This window comes from Cygnus atratus, chromosome 3 (genome assembly GCF_013377495.2).
Source record: "Cygnus atratus isolate AKBS03 ecotype Queensland, Australia chromosome 3, CAtr_DNAZoo_HiC_assembly, whole genome shotgun sequence".
Taxonomy (NCBI): Eukaryota; Metazoa; Chordata; class Aves; order Anseriformes; family Anatidae; genus Cygnus; species Cygnus atratus.
Window position 1 is genome coordinate 46792765 of NC_066364.1, and position 11613 is coordinate 46804377.

An 11613-nucleotide genomic window follows, 5' to 3' on the forward strand; every position below is an offset into this window, starting at 1 on the left:
CAGCCTGGAGAAGACTCTTGGGTGACCTTATTGCAGCTTTTCAATACTTGAAGGGGGCTTATAAAAAAGATGGAGAGCAATTTTTTGTTCAGTCAATGACAGGACAAAGGGGAATAGTTTTAAACTAAAAGAGGGGAGATTTACATTAGAGGTTATGAGGAAATTCTTCACTCACAGGGTGGTGAGGCACTGGAACAAGTTGCCCAGAGAGGTTCTGGATGCCCTGTCCCTGGAGGTGTTCAAGGCCAGGTTGGATGAGGCCCTGAGCAACCTGATCTAGTGGGTGGCATCCCTGCCTATGGCAGGGGGGTTGGAATTAGATGATCTTTAAGGCCCCTTCCAACCTGAGCCATTCTATGACTCTATCAAAGTGAGACAAGATGACTCCAGTTCTTCATTCCTCTTTCATAAGGTAAACCTATTGTCTCAGAAGTAGAAACAACAACAAATTATTTGTACTCTTTGAAAGTGCTCTTAACTGTTAGACTCATGTGTAATACGCTTCCTCTCAGAGGCCTTTCATTTCTGGAAGTGCTTATGTCCTGAACTATGTAATATTTCAGTATCAGCATGTGACAGAGACTACATAAGAACACAGCTGATGCCTGCGTAGAGCACTTCCCAGTTAAAAGTATTTGATATTCCTACTACATTTTAACATTTTTGTTGCCTGAACTTTTCTGTCTTTAGAAAGCAGTTTAATATTGAATAAGATTGAGGGAAAGAAAGATTTAGTAAAGGCATCAGTGGTGGTGGCTTCAAGATTTTAATTTGTTCTCTATCCAAGATTATAGAGAATGTCAAGATGTGATCATTCATTCTTAAAGTCAACACAACTGACATTTGTTTTAAGAATGCTCTTCCCATAGTAATTCCAGTCCCAGCAGAAGGAGCAGCTAGAAAGTCTTCAGAGGGAAGACTGTTCCTGCAAGCTCCCCAGTTCTGTTCCCTAGATCTGGTTGAGATATGAAGTATGCAACTGTACAGGCATCTATCTCAACTAAGTGCTGCAAGCTTCACCACTACAAGAAGTATTTTGAAAGACAAGTGTGCACATCTACAGAAGTCAGGGTTAGATGATTTCCTATGACATACATACATATACATGCCAGAGAGGTTTTACATGTCCAAACAGGAAAGAGCAAACTTAAAATTCCACCACGTCACTTTCCTTGGTCATGGAATTGGTGGAAAACCACATTTGGATCATGGTGCGATGTGTAGTTAGCATATACATGCAGGAAACCATTTTAAATACAGCTGATTTCAACTACTTATTATCTGTCACTTGTTAACACAACTGTAAGAACTCTCACTGTCCAAAACATAATTTAACCTTTAGCTTCTTTTTAAATGCTGTGGTTGACTTAGTCTGCAAGTACCTGTGGACTGTCAGAGTTTGTTCTGCAGTTGTTTTTAGCTGTACTGGTAAAGATTTCAGCCTTTCTACCATCTCTCATTTTTTGTCATTTTCTTTAATTCTTCTTCCACTGCCAACTTGCTCTATTTATTGAAATCCTTAACTTGCACAGCATTTTTGAAGATGTACACAAAAGTCTATCTGTCTATGTTTCCTCCAATGTTCTCTGCCAAGAATTCTGGTTTATTCTGTGTAAGAACAGATGTGGTCTTGCACCACATTTGTATGGTGTACAGCCTATTTGAGTCTTGAGCACCTTGATTCTGTTTTAGTTCCACAGCCAGTGGGAAAGGTGTACAGAAATGGAGAGCAAAGTTACAGGCACGACCTACAGTCCTTTCTCTCTTAGTTAGTGTTACTTTGTGTGGTGCATTGGACAGCACGGTGATGGCTAAGTAGCAGAAATATAGTGCAGTTTCATCATCTATCTTGATGATGACATATTAATGGAATGAAAAGTTTTCTAAATACAAACAAAAGAGGAACTTACTCTTTAACTGTGAAGATTATTCTCTGAGATAGAAAAATTTAAATGACTATGCACATGCATTTATGAGTGGGAGGGTGGGGAAAATGAGAAAAAGACAGAAACACATACAGAACCCAATCCGGTCTCTCTTCAAAGAAATTACATAACCCCTTCCTTACTACCAAAACAAGAGACAAAACCAGTAACTTCTAAAGTCAAATCACTTTTCAAGAATATGGATTTCAGGAAAATATTTATGTACTGAATCAAACTGAACTAAGAGCATATTCATGGTCTGCATCCTTACTGAAGTAGTTCTTAGTAGTGGCTTAGTTCCAAATAACCCCTGTGGAATGTATTGATAGGTTTGTCCAGCAAGCATGGTTGGAACGTCCTTTTTCTTGCATCTTACTAGAGTGCTCGTGCAATTTAGCTGTTATACATACCGGTCTTCTCTTATACACTAGGTATATGAAATGTAAAAGGTTGACAACCAAAAACACAGAATTCCAGATCATTATGTCCAAGGCACAACGGTAGAGTGTAGCCCAAATGATGAACAATGCACATCCTGCAAAAATTAAAAAAGAAAGTTAACTTTCACTGACCGATAAACACATTCTTACAAAGCCATCAAGATTTTGTCCACTGTGTGCAATTACACTCAGAAGAAATATATTCTTCAAGCTTTATTACACTTAGACTCTGTGGATCAGTGCATGCAAAGGTAGCAGAAGCTAATCACTGCGATGCTACCAACAGGCACTGGGAACAGGCTGACAGCCGACTGCAGTCCTGTTGCACAGGACTACAATACTGGAGCAACAAGAATTCAGGTCAGGACTGGGGAAAGCAGGAAGGCGCGCAGCCCATGATGGTCTGTTACTAAAATGCTGTAGAAATGGTAGCTCACAAAACTTGATTACTTGTATTGCATTAATTAGACAAACAGCAGCATAGAAACAAATACTCATTGTCCATATCAGTGACAATTATATCTAACTAGTGAGCAGTAGTTGCACAAAAACCTCCTGAAGTTATACATGGATATTTTGGAAAATTTAAAGGAAGCGTGTCACGACTGCATTTTGACAACGTCACAGCAGGAACCAGAATTCTCTTCAAAGAGAAAATTTCAAATGCTTCCTCTTTTTAGTTACTTTACTTTGAATAGTGACAACTGCTTTACAAGATAAATTATGCCGTATGATTAGGGATACTATTTTTAGCCTACAAAGACAGTACTTATCAGATGATAGGTTATGCATCAGTGAGTCCCTCTCAGATAAATGTGAACCAACTGGCCAAATTCAGCCACGTCTGATAAAGGTGGCTGTAGATGTCACAGATACGTTTCCCTTTCCTCTTTTCTCCCTGAAGACAATGGTGAATATGAACTCAATATTCTGTCTGTGTCTGACAGGCGAGGCAGCACTTACATATGGATCAGAAAAATCAACATATGATCACTCTTGATCTGCTGCTAAATTAGACTAAGATGAATAGGAGGACACTAGACGTGGAGGTATTGAAGAGGAGTAAACATTGTGTGGTCATCAAAGCAAAAGACAGAGATTTGTAAGAACCAGACCTTCTGCTGCCCACAGAGTAAATTTGCTTCCAGCTTCCACCTCAGTTTGACGAATTCTGATTCCCTATTTGCTCAAAACGCAAGAAGACCTACAGTCCAAAGTGGCATGCTCAGATTGTGCAATAGTCCCATTGCTTTTAAAATGAGAGCTACACAGACAAAAGGTTTTACAATACTGAGACCCTTGGTCATTACTGCAGTCTGTTTTGATAAATTATCCTATAATAGCTATAAAAGAGGCAAAATGAAAGGGTAAACTCAACCATCAAAGTTTTATCATAAAATTGATCCCTGCTATTATACACAGAAACATTCTCATTTAGAAAATACTTAAGCATGCCCTGTGTTGTGAAACACCTGGGTTTATCTTTCTTACAGTGTAATTGTTTAGTCTCAAGCATGCCAAACTCAGTTTTTCCTTCGAAGCCAAATTTTGGTACTGTAAGATGCCTACAGTGGTGGAGGAAAGAAGACTGACTTCAAGAGAACTGACTTCATCCTATATTTACAGCTCGCATTTCTAAATTGGTAATGAAAATAACAGTAGTCCAACAACAGCAAATGCCACGTATAAGAACCCCCATTTAAAGAACACGTGTGCCCAAATCATGCTTTTCAAGGAAAACCTTACCTATTACAGAGGTACTAACCCAGTGTACCAGCCAATGCATGGCCCCAGTATTTACCCGAAACCTAAAATTAAGTTTTTAAGGATCCAAGGACTTAACTGTGATTTGGAATTCAATGAATTTTAAGCAGCCAGTGAGGTTTAACGTGAATGGGGTCCACTTGTTTTTAAATCAACATCTACATAGTTTTGAAGTTTTAAGTTGCATCTCTCGGAGATTTTAAGAGCCTAACACATAACCTTATTAGAAAACGTCTGCCTGGGTCAGAATGGACCCCCACTTACACCAAAAATGCCTTCAGCAAAGCACAGTGACCGTGAATACATGCTGGAATTTCCCTGTGATCTGAAGAGACCCAGAGATCCCCCTGTCATGTTCATTGTTTCTGCCACAGGCAGGTTGCAAATCTCCCGAACAAGTCACCTACCTATGGTGAGCAGGCCTCGCAGAAAAATCATATGAAGATTCAGAGTAGTTGGAATAACTAGTCCAACCGCAAAACAAATATTTGCCACATGGAAAACAAGATGATGAATCTCTTTCCAGTTTTCACATGCAGTCTCATTGAAAGGCACAAGGGTGGCGTTTTTTAGGTCTGGAATAAAACCTAGTGGAGTAACAGTGAGTGGGCTAATTGCTGTAGTGTTCATCTTGAAGACCCCTGCAAAGAGACAGAGAGAAGAAAAAAAAGACCACGAGTTAAACCAAAATGCATTAGACACAGGCATGGATTTTAAGGTTTTTTTTCTTTCTTTCTAGGACATATTTTTCATTATCATTCAGGCAAAAAATTTCAAATGCTTTAAGAGGACAAGCTAGACCTAGTTCAGTAATACTTTACCATCTCTTTTTCGCCTAAATGTTAGGCTTGAAGCATTCTATATTTCAAAATTTGGACTGTATGTAAACAGCAAACAACAACGTTTGAATGCTACCTACTACAACTTTGATTGCTCAGTAAAACATCCAGAGTATTCCTCCTAGTTCTACGCAAATAACAACCATATTTTGGTTTCCCACTTATTGAATGAGCCCGTGGTCTTAGGCAAAGTAAATAATTAAGAGAATTTAACAATCTATGTAAGAACTGAAAGTAAAAAAAAAAAAAAGGCTTTTGTAGCGTAAGCCTCCTTTAGGACACACAAAGCTGTTCTTCTAAATAAGGAGTGGAAGGTCCTCAAGGAGGAACAATGCTGTCTGGTTGATTAAAAAAAACAGCCACAAAAGCAAAAAGGAAACAAACAAAAAACCACCACCACCCAGCAAATCTCTTTTGAAAATGGTAAATAAATATTATTGTTTCTCCTCCCAGTTGATCAGATGCTACCAAATCAGAAGCGGAGACAGCCAGAGTGCTAAGTTTCGACAAAGTTGCGAGTCTTTCAGGGAAAGCACTTGGTCTACCTAGCATAAGCAAGCTTGCAAGACCTCTGATTGTTTGTGGAAATCCTGGAGAAAATGAGACAGTTAAAAAACTCTGATTCCCAATCTGAAAACACATAGGCTTTGTTTTAATAGCAAGGATAAATACAGCGTATTTTCTTTTTGCACCAATTAAAATAAGATTTCTGCGGGCAAACACCTTCCCCAAACAAAGCAAAAAACGCGCTATTAAACTGCAAAGAGAAAGTGGAAGGATTCAAGACACTACCTTTAATATCTTAGAAGCCAGTCCCCATACGGAACTCGGTGTTACAAGTAGTCCAGGGGGTCTTCTGGACACAGACCAGTTTCCAGCTGGAATAATACTACCACCTCTAGGTAGGCTGCTGGAAGCAAGAGGAAACCCTGCTTCCAGCAAAGTACGTGTGATCCCCTGCTGCTGCAGCAGGAGAGATGATACAGAGCTGTGCTTGATTCTCACTAACGAAATACATGCCCGTATCACTGAGCAAACAGACTCCGTAATATCTAACGCGGTGGGATTTGCATTCAAGTAAATTCTGAGAGACGGTGCCTGTCCCCACCTCATGTGCTTGCTAACTGCCACGTAACTCAGCTGTTGAGCAGACTTCCAGGACACGGTTAATGCACCCCACGCTTCCTGCCGACTGGAACACACTCAGCATCTTTCTGACACTTGAGAGTGGTTGTGTTGCCTTAGCTCCATCCACTCGTTTTATTATTTCCCCCCAACCGACTTGTGTACAGGGCTTATGCAAGCTGGACAATTTCTGAAATTAAACAGTCCTTTTGAAAGCAGTGGGAAGAAAGAAATCAGGGAGAAAAACTCAACCCTCTTGCAACTCCTCTCAGAAGCCCAGAGCCTGTCACAGATAAGGCACGCTACAGAGTACGCAGAGACATTTTGCAGGATCAAACACCAGCAAGGACATAGTGTACACAGTCCCTGGAACAAGTTTTCAAAGAAAAATAATCTATTTTTTAACCAAAAAAACTTAATTCTCTTATTTCTTTTCTTAAGAGCTCGTTTTCCTCCTTTGATTCCTACATTAGTCATTCGCAAAGGCATAAACAAATTTTACACCAAGTTGCTACCCATACCCTGGATGCCCAAGCAAATTCACAGTCCGGTTATTAAACACGCACCATCCACACCTGCTCCTACTCCTCTTCAGCTCCTGCACATGAAGTTTAGCAACGAGAGCTGCTCCGCTGTCGTACTCAAACCGTTCACTCAACCAGCGCGAGTGTGCACCAGGAGGAGCGCGCACCACTGCAATTTTCACGTGCTGATAAGCAGAAGGTAACTGCTGCCTCTGGGCTACGACGTTTGTGCTCATCCTATACCCATCTCATGGCTGTGCTCCCGTTGCCCCCATTTTCAAACAACATAACCTCCCTACAGCAGGATCGCCACTTCTTCTGCAAAAAGCTAGCAGTTGAGCTTCCACGTATACTCAGTCTTTCAGCTGCCCAGTAATCTGTCAGTGAACGTGCCCCCTAATATGCCCTCGTTTGGTAACAGAATGAGTAAAGACAACCAAATTCACATACATATACGCAGAACTAGCCATAACTCCATCGACTTGGCTCAAGATGGGCTGCAGCGAGGAATTTCAGCTGCATCTGATTACGAATCCACAAAGCTTTCCAGCTGCTTGCTTTTTTCCCAGCCAAATTTTGTAGTGCGTGCACGAGAACAGAGGATACCTCACTCTTCTAAGACTTGGCCGTAAAGCGTCACACATTCGAAGACTGGAAACCCAGCCAGGCCTGCCAACTGTACGGCACGTGGCAATCATTCTTCTCCCAGTCCAGCCAACCCGATACTCCCCATAAACCATGGGTGCTGATCCTGGTGGCCAAGAATTGGCATAAGGAAAGGTGTTTCTCGAACACATATTGACCTATCATTTAACAGCTTTGACAATGTAGCATCCATAGTTGCAACAACAGGATGGTTGGTACTTTCCAAAATCTGTGCCACCTGCTTAGATGCATAAATTATAACCTTGGACACTAAATCTGCACAAATCCATTTTTATAAGCTTTAACACCTTGAAGTCTTCATATGATTACATTTGATGTTAACTTACTACTCAGCAACATCGCAGCACCCCTGCCACACTGGAGAATGTCGGAAAGCTGCAGAACTTCGAGATGGTATTTTAAAGCTGGAAGAAATAGACTTATTCTATCTGCAGGACGACACGAGGACAGACTGCGACACTGGCTCTTACGGAGGAATTTCAATTAGTGAGCTTGTTTGAGAATCAACAAAAATCAGGAACGCACAGCTACAAGCTCTACCCTAAAATGCTATCCACAGATAACACCAGGAAATCAAATATCCAGAAGAACTCTGTAGCTTTTAGATCCAATTCTTTAGCCTTAACTTCTACTGCTGTCAAGTAATATTGAAGTATTAGCAAAAAATCTGCTGTTCAACAGATGAACCTCAGAGTACCAAAACCTCACATTGGAAATACAGAATCACACCTTTAAAACTTTCATGTAGCATTATTTCTGCTAAGAATACAGTGTAAGATTTTAAAGTGGCAATGTATTAATACTGAAGTTAAGAATACAAACACGGTCAAATCATTTGGAAGAATAGCGGAAATAGCATCAAGTGAAATGTAAGCTTTATGTACCATATGACAAATAATTACAAGAATATTTTAAATACCTTGTAAATTTTCCTTCATATGGATTTTGATTTACTAAAGTAAGAGTTTGAAAATTCAGCTGACTGAAGACTCAAGCAATCTGGTCGTCCAGAAAAAAAAAAAAAAGGAATATTGAAAACATGCAGTGACAGCGTAGTATTAAATCCACAGAAGCTAGTACAGTTAGCAAGAAAGCCGATTAACTTCTTGTGTGTATGTACTCAATAGACAGGTAAGGTGTGTAAGACATTGCGCTTTTAGGTCTAAAAATCCAAATTCTCAGAACATAAATGAACACCTGAATTGAGTTTACTCTAGGATTTTCCTGTACTCAGGACATCTTTATATGAGACCAAACTTTTGAAAGCCATTCTCAAAAGTATTTAGTCCCTAGACCATCAGACACAGATGCCTTCAGAAAAAGGGGATTTATGGATATGTGCACAACATTCACAAATTGTAAACCTAACAGAAAAGTTTTAAGCATTGTGTTGCACTATGAGAGCAGGCTTGCCAAGCTGACGTGGGACAGCATAGAGCATCCAGCTCTCATCGTCACTCACTTTCTTGAGAATATTTGTATCCCACAGCTTTACTGTTCAGCATTATTCAAGACAGCTTCTTAGAGCTTTCTGCAAGTATGTTTGGACATGTTTACAGTCATTGCAAGCTCATTTACAGAGATGGGCTTCGTGAGTTTAAAGAAATAGCCAAGCTCAACAATTTTTTTATACCTGCAGCTCTTTAACTACTTTTCTGTGGTCTCATAGCACAAAACTGCATAGAGTCTCAACAATCAATAACGATTTCTTTGCCTTTGTGAGCTGAAGACTATTACTGCTAGCACAATTAACTTAATTACAGTTTAAGTTACCACTTTCCTTTTTATAATGAAGTAGGAGTGAATGGGAAAATGGTATAGGAAAAGATGTATTTCAATACGCTCTTTGGGGCGAGTTCATTTCTATTAAACGTGTCAGCGACGACAAAAATTTGTTAGCCTCACTCTACACAAAATTTAGCGGTGTTTTCGTCCTGCTTAGTCAACAAAAATATCCATCCAGTGACAACCACTCTTACGTAGGCTCAAGGCAGTAACATCAGGGACGTACGATGGAGCTGGAAACGTGTTGGCTGCGTTTGCTCTCACCCTGTTTTGACTGCACCGCACACGGACGCGCACAAAGACCCCGCCGAGGGGTGCAACCGCAGCTGTCGCCCTGCAGCCCTGCTTTCTATACCCATGCCTACGAAGCTTTGCTTTAACCCACAGCATCCAAACCAGCATTAATAATAATAATAATAATAAATCAAGCAACCTGTCCCTTTCACCCCAAAAAGAGACATCTCCAGGACGGTGGCCCCAGCGAACATGCCACCACACCAGCGAAGCTCGGCAGCGCTCAGTGAGCCCCAAATGGGGCTGCACGGACTGACCGGACTGTGATGGAAGAAGAATAATATATATAAAAATATATATATAAAATATATTTGTTTTGTTTTTCATTTATAAGCACTACGGGGGGGGGGGGGGGGGGGTGTTAAGTCAATTTCAGTACTAACAAGCCACCGAGCGACCCGACCCGAGGGGGGACACGCTGTACCCAGGGCAGGCGGGCGCGGAGCCTCTCCCGAACCCGACCCCGGACCCGATCCCGGTGCCCGGCCCCTTACCTGTCCCCGGGCCCCCTGCCGGGCGCCCTCGGCAAAGTCTCCCCGCCGGTTCGGGACGGTTCGGGACGGGCCAGACGGGACGGACAGAGGGGGGTCGCTCCCCGCAGCCCCCGGCGGCAGGCGCCGTCCCGGCCGGCCCCGTCCCGTCCCCCGGCCCCGCGGCGGCCCCGTCCCGGCGCTGTGACTAAAATAGGCAGCGGCCGCCGGCGGGCTGCGGGCGGCGCCAGGCGCGGGGCCGGCACCGAGCGGCCGCAGCGCGCAGGCGCCTCCCGGCGGCCCCGGGGGGCTGCGGGGTCCCCCCGCTGAGGGGCTCCCGGCTCCGGCCCCGGGGTCTCCCCGCGGGGGGCGCTGAGGGACTGGGCGACACCGAGCGGCGCCCGGCTCCGCCGCCCGCAGTGGCAGGGAGGAAGGCGGCGAGGTGCCGCCGCTGGCTGTGGGGCCGGCCCGCGGCTCCGGCAGCGCGCCTGGCTGTGGGGCGGTTAAAATTAGCAGCGCCCGGTTCCCCCCGACACGCGCGGCCGGCGGCGATTCCCCTACATGGCGAGCCCGGGGCGAGCTTGGCACCTGCCGCGGCCGCCTTGTCGCCGGCGGGTGTCCCAGGCACCGAGGCGTGTCGCAGGCACTAAGGCAGGGCACGGCACGCTCTGTCGACGGACAGGCAGACAGACAGACGGTGTGTCTGTCCTCCTGCACCGCCGCTGTGGCAGGGCGAGGTCTTCGTTTTCAGGGTGCTGGCCATGGGCATCCCAGCCCGTCCCCATGGGGACCTGAAGAAGTGACCAAAATGAGGGTCTTCACTGTCTTCCGATGAGCAAGCGGCAAAGTTACTGTCTACACACATACACACCAACACGAGGCCCGGTACACTCTGCCTGTGCTGTGCTTGTAACTATTCCATCTGGGACAACACACCTGGATCTTTCCACTGAGGTGTGCCATGTTAACAGGGTTTTTATGAAGCCTGCTGCCCGGTGTAAGACCTGGTTTTCCAAAATACGAGTTTGTTACAAAGGACTTCCTTTGGGACCGTGCTTCCTTGGGACTGGCCATTCTTAGCGATGTATTCGCTGTTTCCTGAGATATGCAGAGAAAGTGAGCTGGAAAAAGGACAGGAAGAGCAGCTTGGGAGAGCGTGGCCACAGGAACGGTCACAAGAGATAGCATCGAGCACGTGTTGGAGACCGATGATACTCAGCTACGCTGGCTGGAATGTGGCCGAGCAGCTCCCAAAACAGCCCCGAGCAGCCTGTCAGAGAGCTGCCCTACAAATCTAGACCGACGTGTAAGCATTTTCTGTCACGTTACTGGGTGATACGCGTTGGAGAAGCACAGCTTGCTGTGCTGGTTATACCTTTTATAGAGTCTTCAGGCTTCTCTCACTTCCCAACAGGGTTTTGGGGGGTAACAGTGATGAACAGTGTCTGTTCAGGGATATCTATATAGTGGATCTCTATATGGGTATCTATATAGTTACATGCGGATCTCTATACAAGTGTCTGTACGGTTATAGAGATAATGTAGATAACATTCTTTGAGTAGAATGAGTTCTTCCAAGTTTATTCTCAAGCCAAGGTCTCACGTGCCATAGGAGAATGTGGTTTAAATCTCTTCAGCGTTCAACTGTTAAACCACTGTGAAGGCATAAAGAGTTGTTTTAACCTCCTGTCTATGTCAATAAATCACATCTTCATCAAAGTCTGCAAATATAAATTAACCTGACAGAGGCCAGACATAAAAACTATGTGCTCCGCATGTAT

At 43.7% G+C, this 11613-nt stretch overlaps 1 protein-coding gene across 2 annotated transcripts in view; it reads right to left on the reverse strand.

The window, feature by feature from the left end:
- The window catches only part of BVES (blood vessel epicardial substance), a 29919-nt gene extending 19925 nt beyond the window's left edge, over positions 1-9994 (reverse strand). For both annotated transcript variants that reach the window (XM_035564810.2, XM_035564811.2), the window contains exons 1-3: positions 9857-9994; positions 4537-4770; positions 2336-2460 (exon numbers count right to left, since the gene is read on the reverse strand). In XM_035564810.2, the coding sequence (XP_035420703.1) occupies positions 2336-2460; positions 4537-4759 (348 nt within the window). In that variant the 5' untranslated portion in view covers positions 4760-4770; positions 9857-9994. The remainder of the gene's footprint in view (positions 1-2335; positions 2461-4536; positions 4771-9856) is intronic.
- Between the last annotated feature and the right edge of the window lie 1619 nt (positions 9995-11613).